We start from the raw sequence: 23,759 nt of genomic DNA on the forward strand, positions 1-23,759 counted from the left end.
GTGGTCACACTCCTGGTCTACTTTCATGTTCCACCCTGTACACCTGGCTCTGCCTTTTAGATAGCAGTAACACAATTAGTGAAAGTACTAAAAGTATTTGAAATACATGGAAGAAATAATGGCGTAAGCTGTCCTCTCTCTCTCTCTGCCTTGGCTGCCAAACAGGGAAGGGCCCCCTGTCCAGTGGACATGTGACTTGCGTGAACTTGCCTATCATTGGAGGTGGCTCACACTCCTTACCCTGCCCCCTTGTCTTGTATCCAATAAGTAACAGCACAGCCAGGCATTCAGGGCCACTACCGATCTCCGTGTCTTGGTGGTAGTGGCCCCCCGGGCCCAGCTGTCTTTTCTTCTGTCTCTTTGTCTTGTGTCTTTATTTCTACGATCTCTCATCTCCGCACATGAGGAGAAAAATCCACAGACCCAGTAGGTCTGGACCCTACAGTAGAGGAAATGGTAATAATAATAATCACGACTGCCATAATAAGGACAATAGGTTATTGAAGACTTCTGTTGTGATTGCCATAGTCCAGGCATTTTATTAACATCCCAGCAGCAGTTTGCCATAGGAACTATTATCCCTGTCTTATAGGTCAGGCAGTCAGTTTAAATATCCTGCCTTAATCAACCATCTAGTAAGTGAAAAAAACAGAGTTTGAACCCAGGTCTCTCTGCAGTCTCCCAATAACACCTGTGTTATGATAATAATTAATAGTAGTAATAAAAGCAGCACCTGGCCAGGCGCAGTGGCTCATGCCTGTGATCCCAGCAGTTTGGGAGGCTGAGGCGGGTGGATCATGAGGTCAGGAGTTCAACACCAGCCTGGCCAAGATGGTGAAACCCTGTCTCTACTAAATATACAAAAATTGGCTGGGTGTGGTGACAGGTGCCTATAATCCCAGCTCCTTGGGAGGTTGAGGCAGAAGAATTGCTTGAATCCAGGAGGCAGAAGTTGCAGTGATCTGAGATCGCACCACTGCACTCTAGCCTGGGTGACAAAGCAAGACTGTGTCTCCAAAAAAAAAAAAGCAACACAGCAACACCTTATATCTATAGACCATTTTATACCATGTGCCAGGTACTAATTGCTGTTCCTGTATTCCTCTAATCCTCACAATTGCTACTGCCTTTACACATAAGGAAACTGAGGCTGAGAGGTAAAATGATTTACCCAGATGGTCAGTTTGCTGGTAAGTTGGGCAATGGGATCAGAGCCGTGGCAGTCTGACTCTAGAGCTCTTCCTGTAACTCACACACACACACTGCATCTCTCGCTAGCAATGAGATGCAGAACACAGGCCACACCCGGGGAAGGTGACTCCCAAGAGGAGAAAAGGGAACCCTGCCCTGCAGTGAAAGGCTTGCAACAGTCATGCACTTGTTAATGTTAAAGAAAGAGAAGGGAGTCAATTATATTTTCCCCAGGAGCTACCCACTCATCTGTCTGTATACTGAAATAGGAAGATTTATCATACTTCTGTTACTCTTTTTTCTGAGATGGAGTTTCGCTCTTGTCACCCAGGGCAATGGCATGATCTCTGCTCACTGCAACCTCCGCCTCCCAGGTTCAAGCTATTCTCCTGCCTCAGCTTCCTGAGTAGCTAGGATTACAGGTGCCCACCACCACGCCTGGCTAATTTTGTGTTTTTAGTAGAGACAGGGTTTCACCATGTTGGCCAGGCTGGTCTCGAACCCCTGACCTCAGGTGATCCACCCGCCTCGGCCTCCCAAAGTGCTGGGATTATAGGCATGAGCCACTGCACCAGGTGTTATATTACTTGTTATACTTTATTGTGCCTGGAAGAAACAGAAAAAGGTTATCAGATAGTCCTTTTTCTGAAGAGCTGCCTTTTACACATTTACTATGAGCTGGTGGCTTTACACCAAGCAACAGCTAGCTGTTTAAGGGTAACTGGTATAATTGTACCCATTGATATCCTTTCTATTTACTAAACAATATAAAAGATAAAAGCAAAAGTGTCTTCAAAAGAAGACATACATGTGGCCAACAAAGCATATTAAAAAGTGTTAATTATCACTAATGATTAGGGAAATGCAAATCAAAACCACAATGAGATACCATCTCACACCAGTCAGAATGGCTATTATTAAAAAGTCAAAAAATAACAGATTCTGGCAAAGTTGCAAAGAAAAGGGAACCCTTATACTCTGTTGGTGAGAGTGTAAATTAATTCAGCCATTGTGGAAAGCAATGTGGCAATTTTTCGGAGAGCTAAAAACAGAACTATCTTTTCACCCAGCCATCTCACTACTGGGTATATACCCAAAGAAATATAAATTGTTCTACCATAAAGACACATGTAGATGTATATTCATTGCAGCACTGTTCACAGTAGGAAAGACATGGAATTAACCTGGATGTCCAATGATAGACTGGATAAAGAAAATGTGGTACATATATACCATGGAATACTATGCAGCCATGAAAAAGAACAAGATCATGTCCTTTGCAGGAACATGGATGGAACTGGAAGCCATTATTCTTAGAAAACGAATGCAGGAACAGAAAACCAGATACCACATGTTCTCACTAATAAGTGAGAGCTAAATCATGGGAACCGATGGACAGAAAGAGGGGAACAACAGACACTGGGGCCTGTGGGAGGAGGAGGGAGAGGCTCAGGAAAAAAAGAAAGAAAGAAAACAAAAACTGTCAAGTACTATGCTTACTACCAGGGTAATGAAATAATCCATACATCAAACCCCTTAGTCATGAGTTTACCTATATAACAAATGTGCACATGTACCCCTGAACCCAAAATAAGTCAAAATATTTACATTTTAAAAAACAAAAGTATCTGATAAAGAAAGTGGTTTGCTTTTAATCATAGTGTTTTTCAGTTAAATAGTTTAAAATATTTTTTTCATTTCCCTTAATTCCAGATTGATTTTCTTTGGGGCTTAAATTCTTAAAAAAAAAAAAAGAAAAGAAAAGAAAAGAAAAGTGTAGAGGCCGGGTACAGTGGCACAGGCCTATAGTCTCAGCTACTCCAGAGGCTGAGGCAGGAGGATCACTTGAGCCCAGGAGTTTGAAACTGTAGTGCACTGTGATCACGCCTCTGAATAGCCACTGCACTCCAGCCTGGGCAACATAGGGAGACCCTATCTCCAAGAAAAAGAGAGATAGAGAGAAGGAAAGAAAGAGATAGAGAGAAGGAAAGAGGATAGAGAGAAGGAAAAAAGAAGATAAAGATCTATTTTGGGAATGTCATTCAAAAACATAAGAATAGTTGCATTATTGATTTTTGTCAGGTTTCACTGGATAAAATTAAGATGTCATTAATTGTATGTGATTATATAAGAAGCTAGAACTCTTACCTAAGTAAATGTTGATGGGTTGTGAAATAATGAAGGACTCTTACCTACATTAATATTGATGGTTTGAGAATCAAGTATATTTAATTCTGGTGAGAATTACAAAGAAAGCCACAGATGTCATTTATTCTCTTTGTACACTTAGAATGTAGTATGAAACAAGATATAAACTTGTGGAAAAATTAAATCGTAATAGTAAATTAAAGAACAGTTTCATTGAACAATAGGAAACATTAGGATTATATATTAATAGTTATTTGTTTGTTCTCTATCTCCTACCCTGGAAAATGAGTTGCAAGGGACAGGGAATCCTTTGAAGTATCCCTAGTGCCTAGAATGATGTGATCACCTGGTAGGTGTTTAGTAAATATTGTATGTATTGAGTCTTCTACAGGGATTTTCAGGGAGGTGGAAGGATTTCAAGCACATTTGAGAGGTAGAGTTTGACGAGCAGAGAGAAAGTAGAGGACATTTTGGATGGGCAGATTGGCATGAACAGATGAAAAGCCATGGAAGAGAGTAAGATGTATTTGGGAGACTGCAAAATAACTGTTTTGTGTAGTCTAGAACAGGGGCCCCTAGTCCCTGGACCACAAACTGGTACAGGTCCGTGGCCTGTTAGGAGCCAGGCTGCACAACAGGAGGGTGAATAGTGGGCCAGCAAGCGAAGCTTCATCTGTGTCTATAGCTGCTCCCCATCACTTGCATTACTGCCTGAGCTCCACCTCCTGTCAGATCAGCAGTGGCATCAGATTCTCATAGGAACACAAACCCTATTATGAACTGTACATGCAAGAGATCTAGGTTGTATGTTCCTTATAAGAGTCTTGAGCCTGATGATCTGTCACTGTCTACCATCACCCCCAGATGGAACTGTCTAGTTGCAGGAAAACAAGCTCGGGACTCCCACTGATTCTACATTATGGTGAGCTGTATAATTATTTCATTATCTATTACAATATAATAGTAGAAATAAAGTGTACAATAAATATAATACACTTGAGTCATCCCAAAACTCTCCCTTTCCCCAACCTTGGTTGGGGAAACTGGTCCCTGGTGCCAAAAAGGTTGGGGACCACTGGTGTAGAAGGTGATTTAATGGAAGAGCAGGGAAAATTAAGTTCAAAGTATTAGATAGGGGTTGTGGGAGGCTACAGACTCAGAGTTTGGGATTTATTTTATGGGAGAAGAGGAGCCCTGCAAGGCCTTGAGCCGAGGAATGGCCTGGGGAAGGCAGGGCTTGATAAGGACTGCCTTGCAGTGGAGCAAGAAGAGCCTGGGTGCCGTGAGATTATTGGGAAGGTGTAAGGGCTCTGAGCCAGGGATATGATAAAACACAGAGAGACTTAGGAGATGCTTCAAAGGAGGAGGCAATAGGCTTACTTTTTGGACGTTGTAGAAAAGAGAAGAGACCGAACTGACTGAACAAATCTAAGCGTGGGTGACCAGAAAAATGGTATCACCATTTTTCTTTTTTTTTTTTTTTTAATAGAGATGAGGTCTTGCTATGTTGCCCAGACTGGTCTTGAACTCCTGGCCTCAAGTGATCGTCCCACCTCGGCTTCCCAGAGTATTGGGATTATAGCCATGAGCCACTGCCCCCAGCTAGTAATACGGTTTTAAGAAACCGTTTGCTTTACATTAGCATCCTCGCAGCATGTATCCTCTGTCATTTCTAAGGTGACGAGTGGGGAGTAGAGATTTAGATGCTTTGAGCTCATTATTTTTCTATGATATAAGAGTTTCCTGCAGTGTGTAAATGGTGGAAAAGAGAAGTTATATATGGCGCAGAGCAATTGCTAGATGGAGTGACTTTTGAACCCAGATTCAAATATGAAATCCAGAAGCACTCTTTTCTTTATTCAGGGGGCCTTTTTTGAATATCCTACAATGGGTCGTGCACTTGGCCAGGAGCTAGTGTAGTGCAAGCAAAAAAAGACATGGTCCCTGCCCCGGGGCACTTAACAGCCTAGTAGGAGACAGGTATTAAATAATTACACTAGTAAAAATGAAAAGTTCTAACTATGGCAAATGCTATGAATGCTAAAGGCATGGGGCTGAGAGAACATATGAGATGATTTTGACCAATTTGGGATATTAGAGAAACTTTTTATCAGCAAGTAATGTTGTGCAGAGAGTTGAAAAAAAGAATTCCTGCTACAGCAGAACTACCTTACCACGGCATGACTTTTGCCAGCTGCAGAAGTCATGAAAAATACTTTGTTCTCCTAACTCCAGGTTTCTCTCATCTACCAGCCGCTCCCTGCCGCACCACCCTCCCTCAGCACACACAAGTCATAATCATCGTTTGTTTTTCCTGAAGATTCCTGTACTGGTTTTTTGCATCCTCATATCACAATCTGATCGTTTTCATATGTTACATAATTAACGTGGTTTTCAGTTAAGTCGCTCAACAATTTGCTCCCCATCAGTAGTTCTCAACAGATAGCCCGTCTGTGGGCAGGAGGGAAGGATGAGAGGTAGTCTGGTAAAATAGTTTGAAAAATACTGCCCGAGAGGAGTTTTCTACCGTTTTCTAATAAGATGCTCACTTAGAAACGGTATTGCAGTTTTCTTTTAGATTTTCTCATTCCCTTTTCTGTGACACTGCAGGGACGAACTCTTCCGACAAAGTCTGGCAAAACTGCGAGAGCAGCTGGTTAAAGCTAACACCTTGGTGAGGGAAGCAAACTTCTTGGCTGAGGAAATGAGCAAACTCACTGATTACCAAGTGACTCTTCAGATCCCTGCTGCAAACCTTAGTGCCAATAGGAAGGTAAGAATGTCCTTCAAGTGAGAGGGCAAGATGTACAATAGTAAATACTGTAAAACAGGATCTAAAACTGAAATCCCAGAAACATTCCTGAGGAGATCCTGATATCAGCCAGAGGTATTTATTTTTTTCAAGACATTCTTTATACACCTCATTGGGTAAGAATGCTATTTAAATGATGTTTTTAGATATGTAATAAGCAGAATACACAGAATTTTAGTGGCTGAAGGACTTCCTAATTGATATGCCTTCTTTAAAACAATAAAACTAGAAACATATTTTACCTGTTTTTTTTTTTTGCATGTAAATACCCCTTTCTGAATTGGGGGAATATGTGTAGGCTATAGTACCTGGTTTTTGTTTATTTGGTTTTTTTTTTTAGACTAAGTCTCACTCTGTCACCCAGGTTGGAGTGCAATGGCATGATCTCAGCTCACTGCAGTCTCCGCTTCCCGGGTTCAAGCAATTCTCCTACCTCAACCTCCCGAGTAGCTGGGATTACAGGCGCGTGCCACCACACCTGGCTATTTTTTGTGCTTTTAGTAGAGACAGGGTTTTGCCATATTGGCCAGGCTGGTCTTGAACTCCTGGGTTCAAATGTTCCACCCGCTCGGCCTCCCAGAGTGCTAGGATTACAGGCGTGAGCCACTGTGCCTGGCCTGCTATGGTACCTTTTTAAGAGTGAATTCTACAAGAAAGGAAGACTTTTTATGATACCTGACTTCAAACACACAGAACTCTTTGCAAGCATTTGAGAGCTTCCTGTCATTTCACCTTGAAGAATTTTTCCTGTAGAGAGAAACTTTGAAGAAAATTGTTTTTTGTTTTTGTTGTTGTTGTTTATCAGGGGAACCCACCCCCAATATTTCAACGTAGGTTCTCTATTTTCCATAAGTGTCAGCCGGCTGAGAAATAAAGAGAAAGAATACAAAGAGAAGAATTTTACAGCTGGGCCGCTGGGGGTGACATCACGTATCAGTAGGACCGTGATGCCCACCTGAGCCTCAAAACCAGCAAGTTTTTATTAAGGGTTTCAAAAGGGGAGGGGGTATAAGAACAGGGAGTAGGTACAAAGATCACATGCTTCAAAGGGCAAAAAGCAGAACTACTAATACTGGTCTAGCAAAGATCACATGCTTCAGAGGGAACAGGACAAAAGGCAAAAGCAGAGCTACTGATAAGGGTCCAACAAAGATCACAAGGCAAAGAGCAAAAGCAGAACTACTGATAAGGGTCTATGTTCAGCGGTGCACGTATTGTCTTAATTAACATCTTAAACAACAGAAAACAGGGTTCGAGGGCAGAGAACTGGTCTGACCACAAATTTACCAGGGCGAAGTTTTTCCCCACCCTAGTAAGCCTGAGGGTACTGTAGGAGACCAGGACATATGTCAGTCCTTATCTCAACCAGGTAAGACAGACATTCTCAGGGCGGCCATTTATAGACCTGCCCCCCAGGAATGCATTCCTTTCCTAGGGTGTTAATATTAATATTTCTTGCTAGGAAAAGAATTTAGCAATCTCTTTCCTACTTGCATGTCCATTTATAGGCTCTCTGCAAGAAGAAAAATATGGCTTTTTTTGCCCGGACCCGCAGGCAGTCAGACCTTATGGTTGTCTTCCCTTGTTCCCTAAAAATCACTGTTATTCTTTTCTTTTTCAAGGTGCACTGATTTCATATTGTTCAAACACACGTGTTTTACGATAAATTTGTACAGTTAACACAATTATTACAGTGGTCCTGAGGTGACATACATCCTCAGCTTATGAAGATAACAGGATTAAGATATTAAAGACAGGCATAATAAATTATAAAAATATTATTTGGGAACTGATAAATGTCCATGAAATCTTCACAATTCATGTTCCTCTGCCACAGTTCCAGCTGGTCCCTCCGTTCAGGGTTCCTGACTTCCTGCAACAGTTGTTTTTTGAGATGGAGTTTCACTCTTTGCCCAGGCTGGAGTGCAGTGACATGATATTGGCTCACTACAACCTCCGCCTCCTAGGTTCAAGTGATTCTCTTGCCTCAACCTCCCAAGTTGCTGGGATTACAGGCATGTGCCACCACGCCCAGCTAATTTTGTATTTTTAGTAGAGGTGGGGTTTCACCGTGTTGGTGAGGCTGGTCTCAAACTCCTGACCTCAGGTGATCCACCAAACTTGGTTGCCCAAAGTGCTCGGATTACAGGCATGAGCCACCGTGCCCAGCCAGAAAATTGTTTTTCTATGACTCTGAAAAAAAGAAAAACTAAATTTAAATAAAGTAAGAAAATTGTTTTTCATCCATTCATTTTTTCTTCCAGCAAGCAAGCTAGAAAATGAGTCAGGGAGTATCTTATCAGTCTTGCTGGGTTTTACTCTTTTGACCTAGTAGTTCCCCTTTGGGAAATTTATTCTAAGCCCATAGTCATTGAAGTGTCCAGGATGCTTATCATAGTGGACTTTATAATAGCAAAAACTTGAAACAGACATGATGTCAAACAATAGAATAATTAGTCAAATGTGTAGTAGATCCAAATGCTATGGATACTGCTATGTTGCCATTAAAAAATCATGTCTATGGCTGGGTCTGGTGGCTCTCGCCTATAATCCTAGCACTTTGGCAGGCCAAGGTGGGCAGATCACTTGAGTGCAGGAGTTTGAGACCAGCTTGGGCAATGTTACAAAACCCCATCTATACAAAAAAATGCAAAAGAAAAAATAGTCATGATGTCATGTGCCCGTCCGTAGTCCCAGCTGCTTGGGAGGCTGAGGTGGGAAGATTGCTTGAGCCCAGGAGGTCAAGGTTGTAGTGAGCTAAGATCATACCACTTCACTACAGCTTGGGTGATAGAGCAAGACCCTATCTTAAAAAAAAAAAAAAAAATTCATGTTTATGAAGAATATTTAACAATAAAAGAAAAATGATCACAATATCAAAACTGGAGAGAGGATTGGGGTGTGAAGTTATACTTTTGTTTAGTCTTGATTGTGATAAAAGTTAAGTGTGCATGAGTGTACATAGAAGAGAGAAAATAAATCAGACTATCCCTCTGGGTGGTAGAATTTTATCTTCTTTTGTATACATGTATGTGTTTTGCAAACTTACTATGTTACTGTTCTCTATATATTACTTTAGCGATCGAAAAAGGAGTTATAACAGTTTGTTTTTTCTTCCTTATGCAGAGAGGTGCAATAGTGAGTGAGCCAGCTATCCAAGTGAGGAGGAAAGGAAAGAGCACCCAAGTGTGGACCATTGAGAAGCTGGAGAATAAATTAATTGATATGAGAGACCTTTACCAAGAATGGAAGGAAAAAGTTCCTGAGGTAAAAGAGACAAAATGTAAAGGAGATTTTGTCATGTTAAAAACAGAGAATATAAGCGATTTAGCATCTCACACACACACACACAGATGTGCTGATGATACTTCAGACATTTATATCAGGAAAATAAATTACAAGTGATTTTGAAAGAAGTGCTAAGTCGAATCAGTAATATAACACGTGATCCCCACACAGATGGGAACTAAATGAAGAAAACGTATAGTAGATTCTTATCTGGCTTCATGTTTACTACATTTCAAGTGAAAAGAAGTAGAATGAAGTAAATTTATGCCATTTTATCGGTGCTGTGAAAAATCAGCTTGGCTGGAGCCAGTGTGGATTTCACATTCATTAATGTGTGTTCACACACCCCTAGCTGTGATCATGGCTGGGTAGATTACTAAGAGTAATTTTAGCTTGCATAATCCGTTTTTTGGACATTAGCAGTGGAAAAGAAGACTTGGCAAAGGAGATGAGGCAAAGCAAAGGGGATGAAATGAAAAAGCTGCAGGTGAGGTGGGTAGGGACGACAATGCAGGGACTGAAGAGGAATCCTCTGCACAGGCATCACTTAGCTCCCCAGCAAGCAGGCCCCTCCTATGGGCTAATTTTTTTTTTTTTTAAATGGAGACAGAGTCTCACTCTGGCTGGAGTGGTGTGATCTCGGTTCACTGAAACCTCCATTTCCTGGGTTCAAGCGATTCTCGTGCCTCAGCCTCCTGAGTAGCTGGGACCACAGGCATGCGCCACCACACCTGGCTAATTTAGTTTTTCTTTATGTGACATTCTAATTTTACTTCCTGTTTAAATGGATAGATTCTTTAAATTTTTTTTCAAACTCTGGTTTTAAATAATATTACTTAAATTGATGTTGTGTTTCTTATTCATCCACTCACTGGCTCCTTCTACTGCTCAGGCAAAGAGACTCTGCGGGAAACGAGGTGACCCTTTCTATGAAGCCCAAGAGAATCACAACCTCATCGGGGTGGCGAATGTGTTCTTGGAATGCCTCTTCTGCGATGTGAAACTCCAGTATGCAGTCCCTATCATCAGCCAGCAGGGGGAGGTAAGCACAGGCCAGCCTTGGAGAACGATGGTGGTTCAAGTTTTTCGTTTTATTTTGTTTTTCATTCTGTTTAAGCTGTGTTCTTGAGGTGGATCAAGAAACTAAGGCAAATAGTCAAGATCTGCATTCTTCTTTCTCTACTAATAATCGATATTAGAAGCTTTGAGGATTAAGTCATGGTCTTAAAGGATTATTATAACACATTTAATATTTGGAGGTCACAAGTTTTTTCTTTGTTTTAATCAAATTGGAAATATTTTGGAAACCATATTCAGCTCTGTGCCCCATATTGCTCTCTCTTTTTAAAGGTAATCTCATACTTTTGCAATATACTCTAGTTCCTTCCTGGCCCCTAAATGGTCTTTATAAGATACAGCTTAGGAGGATTATTTTGCAATCCAGAGTACTCAGACAAAACAGGCTTCAATGACTCCTTGTTACCCTCCTTTTAAACTCTGGTGTTTCAGCTATTTAGATATAGTGGCCTAGGTAGGCATAAGGTATTTCAGAAAATGTACGTTGAACTACCAAGTTATTTCTTGTGATTCTTAGAGCAGGCGAAGAATAAGATGCCATTCTGCCCAAAGTGAAGCTGCAGTATAGACCCACGTTCCCAGTTGTTGGGTATAGGTGCACAGCCCACCATCCACTATGGAAACACGCCATGGACATTCTGTTCCAGAGGACCAGTGCCTAACAGTGCTTTTTCCCATGAGAAAAATGGGCACAGTTAGGTGTCTGAAACTAGCCTGGTCAACATTGTGAGACCCCATCTCTAAAAAAGAAGTTTAAAAATTGACCAAGCATGGACAGGGCACAATCGCTCACGCCTGTAATCCCTGCACTTTGGGAGGCTGAGGTGGGTGGATCACAAGGTCAGGAGTTTGAGACCAGCCTGGCCAATATGGTGAAACCCCATCTCTACTAAAAATACAAAAAAATCAGCCAGGCATGGTGGCGGGCACCTGTAGTCCCAGCTACTCGGGAGGCTGAGGCAGGAGAATCGCTTGAACTCAGGAGGCGGAAGTTGCAGTGAGCCAAGATCACACCACTGCATTCCAACCTGGGTGACAGAGCGAGATTCTGTCTCAAAAAAATAATAATAATAATTAACCAGGCATGGTGATGAGCACCCATAATCCCAGCTACTCAGGAGGCTGAGGTGGGAGGATCACCAAAGCCCAGGTAGGTCTAAGCTGCAGTGAGCCGTGATCATACCAATGCAGCCCAGCCTGGACAACAGAGTGAGACCCTGTCTCAGAAAGAAAAAGTGAGCACAATTAAGATGGCAGAGTGATTCAGTGGCTGAGTCCCTAGCTCAGGACTTCTTAATTTGGAGTCTGTGGTGTGCTTTGAGTATTCCATGAATCCCCCTGAAATTATATTAAAGTGAATTAGATTATCGAAAAGCATTAAAAAAAAAAAAAATTAAGAACAACTATCTTCTGATTTCTTTTAGTTCCTTTCTTCCCTCATCTTACTGCTTCTTCCGTATTTGTCTTACTTCTCAGATATCATCATGTGATTTCTCTTAGGTCCTTGGTGCCAGTGCCAATTACTGTCTGGAAGTTGGATCTAATCTACCTTTAAAAGTAACCTTCCCTGTTTAGGATGACAGCGCACTACCAGAACATGTGTCACCTTGTACACATGTGTAGTGACAGCCACAGTTATTACAACCTGAAAGTGTGTGACGAGAGATAATTAAGACAATTAAAGCACTCCAAGAATGCAAATTTCAGAATAATCCTTTTCCTCTAATTTGATTCTGTGCAGCCAGCTTTAAGAGAAACATGGTTAAACTGACTCCTATCCAGAGAGCCACCATGATAGAAAATTTAAAGCCTTTTAATGAAAAAGTTTTAAAATAACTTTCCTCATATTTGTGTGGCTTTCAATATGCTGTTCCTCCTGGATTAGATCTAATGGCACTGCTTTATGGAACCCTCCTTCATCCTGCTCTCAGCCCCAATCTGAGTTACACACCCATTCTCTACTCTCAAGAGAATAAAAGCTGCCCGAGCCCAGGAACCTTGTCAATTTGGTTTGCTGTTGGATGCACAGCACTTAGCACAGTTCCTGGCACAGTTAGTTCTTGGTAAATATTTGCTGGTGGGTAAGTTTATCCTATAACAACTCACACATATATCTATTATAGCAACTAATCTATGCTGTTATTGGTGAGTTTTATTGCTGTTGTTGTTTGAGACCGAGTCTCACTCTGTTGCCCAGGTTAGAGTGCAGTGGTGTGATCTCGGCTCACTGCAACCTCTGCCCTCCCCTGTTCAAGCAGTTCTCCTGCCACAGCCTCCCAAGTAGCTGGGACTACAGGTGTGACCCACCATGCCTGGCTAATTTTTTTTTATTATTATTTTGTATTTTTAGTAGAGACAAGGTTTCATCATGTTGGCCAGGCTGGTCTTGAACTCCTAACCTAAGGTGATTCACCTGCCTTGGCCTCCCAAAGTGCTGGGATTACAGGCTTGAGCCACCACACCTGACCTGTTAGTGAGTTACTTCTCTGTCTTGCCTCCTTTGACTATTCCCTGATGGCAGAACCTGTGTTTTTATTTTGGTATTTCATGAGCTAGCTCTTTGGTCAAATGAATAAGTGAATTAAGCATTTTATATTCACTCACATGAATATTTTAAAAAACATAGATAGTCAGATGCGGTGGCTCACGCCTATAATCCCAGCACTTTGGGAGGCCAATGCAGGCAGATCACCAGGTCAGGAGTTCGAGACCAGCCTGGCCAATACGGTGAAAATCTGTCTTTACTAAAAATACAAAAATTGGCTGGACACAGTGGCTTACGCTTGTAATTCCAGCACTTTGGAAGGCCGAGGCATGTGGATCATGAGGTCGGGAGTTCGAGACCAGCCTGGCCAACACAGTGAAACCCTGTCTCTATTAAAAATAGAAAAATTTGCTGGGCATGGTGGCAGGCACCTGTAATTCCAGCTACTTGGGAGGCTAAGGCGGGAGAATCACTTGAACCCAGGAGGCAGAGGTTGCCGTGAGCCAAGATCATGCCACTGCACTCCAGCCTCGGTGACAGAGCTAGACATCGTCTCAAAAAAAAAATTACCTGGGCTTGGTGGCACGCACCTGTAATCCCATCTACTCAGAAGGCTGAGGCAGGAGAATCGCTTGAACCTAGGAGGCGGAGGTTGCAGTGAGCTGAGATCGTGCCACTGCACTCCAGCCTGGATTATAGAGCCAGACTCCGTCTTGGGAAAAAAAAAAAAAAACACATGGATACTAGATGACTCCAGGTAGACTGTGAGAGCTGCCTTTAAGCTATTCCTGGGCTGTCCTGTGGAAGGATACGTTTGAGGATGACTCCAGAAGGCAAGTTGCAGGGAGGCAAATTTGGCTCACACTAAGGCAGGACGATCACAGGGGCAAGTGGTGGAATGGGCTGCTCTGGTAGTAGCAGGGCTCCCGTTACCGAAGATGACCAAGCAGCAGCTGCAGAGCCCCTGTCCAGTTTCATTGTAGAAGGCACGTCTGTCTTAGGTCGAGGTTGCCCACAAGACGTCTGTTAACTCTGAGGTGCTCTGGTTCCTTGACCCAGGTTGCAGGGCGTCTCCACGTGGAAGTGATGCGTGTTACAGGAGCTGTTCCAGAGCGTGTGGTGGAGGATGACTCTTCGGAGAATTCCAGTGAAAGTGGGAGCCTTGAAGTTGTAGACAGCAGCGGGGAAATCATTCACCGAGTCAAAAAACTGACATGTCGGGTGAGAGGACAGTGATGGGAGGCTCATATGAATGACCTTTTTCATGCAAAACCATTTTACAAAAAATCTTAGGAGAGTTTTTCATCCAGAGTAGTAAAAGTTGAATTTTGTAACAGCAGATACAATGGTGGACAGTACTTTGTTTTCAGAAATATAGCACACTTTCTATTGACAGTTGCATCAAATTTCAAAAGTATCTATATATTTGACATGCAAGAAGTGTATGTTGCTTAGTGAATTATGTTTTTCTGTTAAAGGTAGCCTCAGTCATTAGGAAGTGTGGGGGAAAAGAAAGAGAGATCAGACTGTTATTGTTTTCTTTCTTTATACTTTGTCTCTGTGTCTCTTTCTTTTCTCAAGTCTCTCGTTCCACCTGATGAGAAATGCCCACAGGTGTGGAGGGGCAGGCCACCCCTTCAGGAAGCTTTTGCAGGGATATGTGTATTTGTTGCCAAGTTTGTATACTGTAGTTACAGAACTGTGGTACAGATTTCATTATCGATACAATCTTTAGTGTCACAGTGTCAGATATAATATTTTCAGATGTCAAATGGATGACCGATTTATTTAATTGCTTACTATTAAATTTGAGGTAAATTTGAGGTAATTCTGAAATAAAAGAATGTTTAGTGTTTATTGGAGTTTTATTTGTATTGTTTATCTCTTCAGGTAAAAATTAAAGAAGCAACGGGACTGCCCTTGAACCTCTCAAACTTCGTCTTCTGTCAATATACATTCTGGGACCAGTGTGAGTCTACGGTGGCTGCCCCAGTGGTAGACCCCGAGGTGCCTTCACCACAGTCCAAGGACGCCCAGTACACAGTGACCTTCTCCCACTGTAAGGTATAGATGCTGTTACCAGATGAGCTGGGCAGGAAGCAGCAGAAACGGGTGCAGTTCAATAATCGATTGTCCCCATGAGCATTTGTTTTAAGTATAATATGTTTATTAGGATGTTTTAACCTCAAAAATGTACCTTCTTACACATGCAAATAGTTTAGAAATATTTAAAATAAAATCTAAAAGATCTCTACCAACAGTCTTGTTCCCCAAAGATATAAACCACCAATGACAGGTTGCTACATATTTCATTAAACTACTTTCTATGCTCTACATCCTTTATATGTGTATGATAACATATGTACAAACACCCTTTTATATCATGCACACGTAAGTTCTTTAAAAATGCTATACAAAAGTGGGATCACATTATACGTATTTCAGAATTTGTACGTCTTAACATGTAAGTTGCTACATATCTCATACTTAGGAAGATAGCATTACATTCTAATGTGTCATATGAGTGATATATTTCATGTAGATTTTCTCACAAGTCATATGAGAAAATAGAAAAAGGGAAAGGTGAATTTGTGGTGAATGTGGTTGGATCTCCTTTGAGACATCATATATACTCTTCCTGGCTTTCACAAGGGACTGCTGAGAAGTCATTTCTGAAAGACCAGCTCCATCCTCTCTGTAGTTTTGATTTTCCTTAGACAACTCTTCATAGATACTCAAGACCCCTTCTTTTGCAAATCATGCTTATTCTTTCTGGTTCTACACTTAGAAAACTAACCCATATCACCACCTATAAAATTTCACATAGGTAAAGGCTGTCAAGTTTTTCTTTTTCTGAAAACAAATAGCCTACATTTATCTGTATTCACCAAGTCTGTTCCTCAAAATCTTTGTTAATCATTTTTATTGTTGTTCTCTGAATATTCTTTTAAATATTCCCCATCTTTCTGTGAATCCACAAAGCTGCTTGTTTAGAAAGATGAAATCTGAATTTCAAGTGTGTTCTGGTTAACAGCTGTTTTAATAAATGCTAGTCCCAGAGCTGCTGGGCTCTTGTGATCTTGGAGTTTTTTCATCTCTAAAATATACAGATTGTCATGAAGTTTGTTTTTCTTCTTAAATTCTGGGTCTATCTTCAAATAAAATAGACTGAAAAGCAGATACTATATGGTTAAATAAATATAGCACAACTGTTTCTGCAAATTAACATCACGAGAGATGTCTTCACCTGAGATTCCACTGAGAGACTAATGGAAAGAAAATTAGCTTGGCTTGTTGCCTACTGCGTTTCTCTGGGTGATTTGCCACCCATCTCGGTCAGTTCAGTATTCATTTCCTCACAATCATCTGTTTGGGTTTGTTTTTGTTTTTAAAGACGATGTCTCACTCTGTTACCCAGGCTGGAGTGCAGTGGCATAATCATTGCTCACTGTAGCCTCGAACTCCTGGGCTCGAGTAATCCTCCTGCCTCAGCCTCCTGAGTAGCTGGGACTACAGGCATGCACCACCACTCGTGGCTAATTTTTACTTTATAGAGACAGGATCTCATTTTGTTGCCCAGGCTGGTCACTATCTCCTGGGCTCCAGCTATCCTCCTGCCTCTGCCTCCCGAAGTGCTGGGATTACAGACGCGAGTCACCATGCCCAGTCTATCTGTGTTTTAGAAAGAGGAGATAGGGTAGGAAAGCTTAAAAGCAAGAGCATAAAGTCATGAAGATAACCATATAAAATTTAATTCTGTTATTATTCTCCTAAGCCATGGCAAGGAACAGTTCATTGAGTTAGTCTGTGCCAGCTGAAAATCAGACTGGTCCTGTGGACCTGAGAATGAACCAAGTGTAAGACAATGTAGATTCAGCTCTGTAATTAACAAACCATATGACTTTGGACAATTTGCTTTCTTCATTTTCTTTATTGATACAAGAAACAGGTTGAGGCTGGCTATGGTGGCTCACGCCTGTAATCCCAGCATTTTGGGAGGCCGAGGTGGGTGGATCACAAGGTCAAGAGATCGAGACCATCCTGGCTAACACGGTGAAACCCCGTCTCTACTAAAAATTTAAAAATTAGCCTGGCGTGGTGACGTTCGCCTGTAGTCCCAGCTACTCGGGAGGCTGAGGCAGGAGAATAGCGTGAACCTGGGAGGCGGAGCTTGCAGTGAGCGGAGATCGTGCTACTGCAATCCAGCCTGGGCAATGAAGCGAGACTCCGTCTCAAAAAAAAAAGAAATGGGTTGAATTAAATTGCCTCCCAATTTTCCTTTCAGATCTAATATTCTGTGGTTCTTTATGGTTTTCTGTAAAACAGAAGAGATGGATTTAAGGTCGAGATCAGGCTAACATACTCTAAAATAAATATAACAGTTGAAAGGTCAAAAGGAAATTTCACAGACTCCTTTAAGCATAATTCTTGTGCTTCCCCCCACTTACCCCAGGACTATGTGGTGAATGTAACGGAAGAATTTCTGGAGTTCATTTCAGATGGAGCACTGGCCATTGAAGTGTGGGGCCACCGGTGTGCTGGAAATGGCACCTCCATCTGGGAGGTTGATTCTCTTCATGCTAAGACAAGAACACTGCATGACAGGTTTGTACTTGGCTGTCAGTTTTAGATACAAGGTCAAGACTAGGACTTGAGCAGTCTCTGAACCTACTCTGGCCTAGGAGGCTGCTCATAAAAAAAAAATAAAATCATTTAATAAAAAAAAAAGAATGGCCGGGCACGGTGGCTTACGCCTCTAATCCAGCACTTTGGGAGGCCGAGGCGGGCGGATCATGAGGTCAGGAGTTAGAGACCAGCCCGGCCAACATGGTGAAACCCTGTCTCTACTAAAAATACAGATATTAGCCAGGCATGGTGGCATGTGCCTATAATCCCAGCTACTCAGGAGGCTGAGGCAGGAGAATCTTTTGAACCCGGTAGGTGGAGGTTTCAGTGAGCCAAGATTGTGCCACTGCACTCCAGCCTGGGTGACAGAGTAAGACTCTGTCTCAAAAAAAAAAGAAGGAAGGAAGGAAGGGAGGGAGGAAGAGAGGAAGGGAGGGAGAGAGGGAGGGAGGGAGGGAAGGAAGCCAGCCTTCTCTGATCCTATTTCCTCCTTTGTAAAATGAAAATGATGAAAGAAACTACCAGGTACTAAAGAAGTTCAATGGGGAATTGTATGTCCTATCAACAAGTGAGACTGAAACAACTACATCTCTGTGGAGAAAAATCACCCTTGTTCTTGACTTCACACCATATACAAAAATTAATTTGAGATGAATCATATGTAACCTTAAATATGAAAGCTTAAACTATAATGCTTACAGAAGAACACAGGATTTTGAGATAGTCACATATTCTCAGAAAGGCCACAGAAAGTGCTAACCATGGAAGAAAAAAAATGTTTAAGTTGGACTTAATCAAAATTAAAAGCACGTGCTCATCAAAAGACCACTACGAAAATGAATACATAAGCCACAATCTGGAGGAAAACTGGCATTTTCTTGTCAAGTTGATCATTCGCCTCTTTTATGACCCGAGAATCCCACTCATAGGTATTTACCCAAGATAAATGAAAATGTCAGTCCACAATAGAATTGTACACAATGTTCTTTTTTTTTTTTTTTTTTTTTTTGAGTTGGAGTCTTACTCTGTCTCCCAGGCTGGAGTGTGCAGTGGTGCGATCTTAGCTCACTGCAGCCTCCACCTACTGGAGTGAGTCTCCTGCCTCAGCCTCCTGAGTAGCTGGGCTTGCAGGCCTTTGCCACCATGCCTGGCTAATTTTTTTTTTTTTTTTTTTTAGTAGAGACAGGGTTTCACCATGTTGGCCAGGCTAGTCTCGAACTCCTGACCTCAGGTGATCCACCTGCCTTGGCCTCCCAAAGTGCTGGAATTACAAGTGTGAGCTACCACACCCGGCCTATGTGATGTTCATAGCATTGTTATTCATGGTATCCCCAAATTGCAAATAGCCCAAATATCCTTCAGTGAGTGAATGGGGATAAATTGGTATTATTCATAAATAAAGTATTACTCTGCATTAAAAAAGAAAAAAACTTTTTATCCATTTGGATGAATCTCAGAAACATTATGCTGAATGAAAGAAGCCAGACGCAAGAATACATAATGTGCGATTCCATTTTTCTGGAGTTCTAGAACAGGCAAAACTAATCTCTGAGTTACACGGTTGCTACGGGAGTGTGGGGATTGAATGGGAACGGGTATGAGCAAACTTTCTGAGGTGATAGGGCAGGTTACACTCATATATGCATTTCTCAAAACTCATCTAACTCTATACTCAAGATGTGGACATTTCAGTCTACCTCAATAAAATAAATAGAAACAATATGACAGGATGGTTTTGAGAGTTCAATAAGGAAGTAACTTATACGAGATGCATGGCAGAGTGCCTAACACATAGTAAGTGCTCAGTGAATGGTGGCTTATTACTGTTACTAACAGTGTGGCTAGACAGTGACGCTCTTGCTTGTTGGAATGTGTTTCTGCAGGTGGAATGAAGTAACGCGAAGAATAGAAATGTGGATCTCCATATTAGAATTGAATGAGTTAGGGGAGTATGCTGCCGTGGAACTTCATCAGGCAAAAGATGTCAACACAGGAGGCATCTTTCAACTTAGACAGGTACTGGGTTTGTTTTGGGTTTTTTTTTTTAAATGTTTTCTCTCTCTTCCACTCTTACACATAGTTTCTGGGGATTTTCTAACTATTTGTATCTTTGTTCTCTAATCCTTTTCCCCTTCTTTATCCCCTTCCTCTTCATTATCATTCCTGGCACTCATACCCCTGCCCACCCTCTTCAGGGTCATTCCCGTAGAGTGCAAGTCACGGTGAAACCTGTGCAGCATTCAGGGACACTGCCGCTTATGGTTGAAGCCATCCTGTCGGTATCCATCGGTTGTGTGACTGCCAGGTCCACCAAACTCCAGAGAGGGCTGGACAGTTACCAGGTAAGACAAGCAGACTTGAAACAGTATTTAACAAAGCTTGGTTAATGCAGAAATAAGGCATTTAATGATCTCCGATGGGGACCTTTTTGCGAATATAACAGAATTCCTTGCCTTAACCGTAGATCTTCCCCCAGTTCACATTTCCATCCATTGCCTTTTTTCTAGCTTTAAAATCTGTTTGCTTAGTGTTGGTTAATAATAATTCTATTTATAAACACACACATCCTAATGCTATAGTAGTCATTTACTTTAGGCAGATTTTATTTTATATCTGGCCTAAAATATGTTGTATCTTTGGCATTACTGCTTGACCTGATCTACTTTTTGGAGGTTTTTTTATATATTTTTTTTAAAGATAAGGTTTTGCTTTGTTGCCCAGGTTGGAGTACAGTGGTGTGATCATGGCTTACTGCAGCCTTGACCTCCTGGGCTCAAACAGTCCTCCCACCTCAGCTTCCTAAGTAGCTGGGACTACAGGCACATGTCACCACGCCCAGCTGATTCTTTTATTTTTTGTAGAGTAGGGTGTGTCATTCTGTTGCCGACACTGGTCTCAAATTCCTGGACTCAAGTGATCCTCCTGCCTCAGCCTCCCAAAGTGCAGGGATTGCAGGCATGAGCCACCATGCCTGACCACTTTTATTTATAGTGTAAAATTATTTTCATACATTGTCATAATAAACCAGCTCTTTGAAAGCTTTACTTCTTTTGTTAAAATTTGTCCTTATGATCATTTTTGTTCATTAAATCTTGATTTCCTAAACATTATATTCTCATTTTAAAAATAAAAAGATGAAAACCTCTAAGAACTGATCTAAGAATTGATCATATTATCAGTCAGAACTATTCAGTACTCCATGAAAAGAATCTCTAAAATTAGGAACTTGGCCAGGCACGTTTGCTCATGCCTATAATCCCAGCACTTTGGGAGGCTGAGGTGGGAGGATCACTTGAGCCCAGGAGTTCGAGACCAGCCTGACCAACATGGCGAAACCCCGTCCCTACTAAAAATGCAAAAAATTAGCCAGGTGTGGTGGCACATGACTGTTGTCTCAGCTATTCAGGAGGCTGAGGCATGAGAATCATTTGAACCCGGGAGGCAGAGGCTGCAAGTGAGCCAAGATCACGCCACTGCACTCCGGCCTGGGTGACAGAGGAAGACTCTGTCTCAAAACAAATAAAATTAGGAACTTGTCCCCCAGTAGCCTAAAAAAAATGTGTGTGCTTCATTGAGTCCCCAGTTTACTACCAGATACGAATTAGGAACTGGGAAGAATCACTGTTAAATCTGCCTCCCTCACCGCCATATCTGTTTGGGAGCACTCTCCCTATCGTGCCGAGGAGAAAACATTTCTCCTCTGTGGAGTCTGAGTCTAAGCCCAGCCAATCTTGAGGATGTTTTCTTTTCTATCTCAGTTTCCTTTTGGCTTCATGGCTTTTAGGCAAAGATTTTTCTGAAAGCTAAAAGTCAGTGCACAGACTATTGGACTTCAAGGCAGTAATAGCTTTGTCAGACGCTGTCTTCCCTCTTCAAGCCCAAAATTCCCTCTAGCTTGGAACATCTGTCCACACTTCATTCAGAGTATGAGTGTGGGTGCAAGGACAGGGCTGCTGTGGTTTGGCAGTCTTCACCAGACTTTTCCTTGTGTGTGTGCGGCCTGTGGAGCAGGAAATGGGATTGTAGGTATTCTCATAGCAGTTCAGTCCTTCACTTAGCCATCAGCTTCTACGTGGCTGCACAGTTGAAAGAGAACACTAGACTTAGAGTCAGAGACCTGGGTTCTTAAGTCTAGTTGAGCTTTACTAAATGGTTATCTTGGCTGTATAATTTAAACTTTGAGTTCCCCTTTTCTCCAAAATGATGAGGTAGACTTAATAATCCTGAGGTCCTTGTGGCTTAATAAATCTCTGATGCTCAATAAAACATTGAGTTTGTTTGCTTCAAACCGTGACCTGCAGTATATCGATCATCAGCTAACTAAATGTTCTCATTTGAGGAACATTCCAAAGATCAACTATTTGCTGCTTTTTTTTTTTTTTGAGTCTCATTCTGTCACCCAGACTGGAGTACAGTGGTGCGATCTCAGATCACGGTAACCTCCGCCTCCTGGGTTCAAGCGATTCTCCTGCCTCAGCCTCCAGAGTAGCTGGGATTACAGGCGCCTGCCAACGTGTCTGGCTAATTTTTGTATTGTTAGTAGAGATGGGGGTTTCACCATGTTGGCCAGGCTGATCTTGAACTCCTGACCTTGCGATCCTTCCGCCTCAGCCTCCCAAAGTGCTAGGATTACAGGCGTGAGCCACTGCGCCCAGTGTTTTTTTTGTTTTGTTTTTTGTTTTTTGTGTTTTTTTGGAGATGGAGTCTCTCTCTGTCACCCAGGTTGGAGTGCAGTGGCACAATCTCAGCTCACTGCATCCTCCATCTCCCTGGTCCGAGCGATTCTCCTGCTTCAGCCTCCCGAGTAGCTGGTATTACAGGCACGAACCACCACGCCCAGCTAATTTTTGTATTTTTAGTAGAGATGGGGTTTCACCATGTTGGCCAGGCTGGTCTCGAACTCCTCACCTCAAATGATCCGGCTGCCTGGTCCTCCCAAAGTGCTGGTATTACACGTGTGAGCCACCACACCCAGCAACTATTTGCATTTTTTTAAAAACAGCTCTACCCCTGAGTTAAAACTGATTTTTGTCAAATTGTAAACTTTAAAATATTAGCCTTTCCCCAGTGCTATATGCTCTTTAAGAGCATAATGCTCTTGGCCAGGCGCAGTGGCTCACGCCTGTAATGCCAGCACTTTGGGAGGCTGAAGCAGGCGAATCACCAGGTCAGGAGATCGAGACCATCCTGGCTAACATAGTAAAACCCCGTCTCTACTAAAAATACAAAAAATTAGCCGGGCATGGTGGTGGGCACCTGTAGTCCCAGCTACTCGGGAGGCCGTGACCTGCAGTGTATGGATCATCAGCTAAGTAAATGTTCTCATTTGAGGAACATTCCAAAGATCAACTATTTGCTTCTTTTTTTTTTTTTTTGTGAGTCTCACTCTGTCACCCAGGCTGGGGTCCAGGAGAATGGCATGAACCCGGGAGGCGGAGCTTGTAGTGAGCAGAGATCACGCCACTGCTCTCCAACCTGGGTGACAGAGCGAAAGTCCATCTCAAAGAATAAATAAATAAACAAAAATAAAAATAAATTTAAAGAAAAAAGAGCATAGTGCTCTTAAAATTTGAACTGTAACTATTTTAAAGGCTTTTTTTTTTCTTTGCTGCCATGTTCCAGGTTATGTCTGTTAAGTGTTTTTGTTGTTGACACAGTGCTTTAGAATTATTCTGAGGTAAAAAAAAAAAAACAATTATTCTGATGCAGTAGCTGAAACCAATGCAGAATATGCTGATTTTGCAACAATTTTACATCGTGAATGCTTAGGCCAGTTTTCAGTTAATAGAACTACCTCCGTAGTTTAAAATTATGATAAATTAGGCCGGGCACAGTGGCTCACGCCTGTAATCCCAGTACTTTGGGAGGCCGAGGCGGGCGGATCACGAGGTCAGGAGATCGAGACCATCCTGGCGAACATAGTGAAACCCTGCCTCTACTGAAAATACAAAAAAATTAGCCGGGCGTGGTGGCGGACGCCTGTAGTCCCAGCTTCTCGGGAGGCTGAGGCAGGAGAATGGCGTGCACCCGGGAGGCGACAGAGCTTGCAGTGAGTGGAGATTGCGCCACTGCACTCCAGCCTGGGAGACAGAACGAGACCCTCTCTCAAAAAAAAAAGAAAAAAAAAAAATT

The 23,759-nt window shown here is 42.2% G+C and overlaps 1 protein-coding gene across 1 annotated transcript in view; it reads left to right on the top strand.

Annotated features, from left to right (window-relative positions):
* Positions 1 to 23,759, top strand: part of KIF13A (kinesin family member 13A) — a 256,044-nt gene that overhangs the window by 203,978 nt on the left and 28,307 nt on the right. Inside the window, exons 18-25 of the mRNA XM_011967586.1 lie at positions 5,950 to 6,112; positions 9,278 to 9,418; positions 10,332 to 10,481; positions 14,061 to 14,222; positions 14,892 to 15,065; positions 17,455 to 17,606; positions 19,511 to 19,643; positions 19,823 to 19,969. Coding sequence (XP_011822976.1) covers positions 5,950 to 6,112; positions 9,278 to 9,418; positions 10,332 to 10,481; positions 14,061 to 14,222; positions 14,892 to 15,065; positions 17,455 to 17,606; positions 19,511 to 19,643; positions 19,823 to 19,969 — 1,222 coding nt within the window. The remainder of the gene's footprint in view (positions 1 to 5,949; positions 6,113 to 9,277; positions 9,419 to 10,331; positions 10,482 to 14,060; positions 14,223 to 14,891; positions 15,066 to 17,454; positions 17,607 to 19,510; positions 19,644 to 19,822; positions 19,970 to 23,759) is intronic.

Source organism: Mandrillus leucophaeus, unplaced genomic scaffold (assembly GCF_000951045.1).
Source record: "Mandrillus leucophaeus isolate KB7577 unplaced genomic scaffold, Mleu.le_1.0 Scaffold800, whole genome shotgun sequence".
NCBI classification, from domain to species: Eukaryota; Metazoa; Chordata; class Mammalia; order Primates; family Cercopithecidae; genus Mandrillus; species Mandrillus leucophaeus.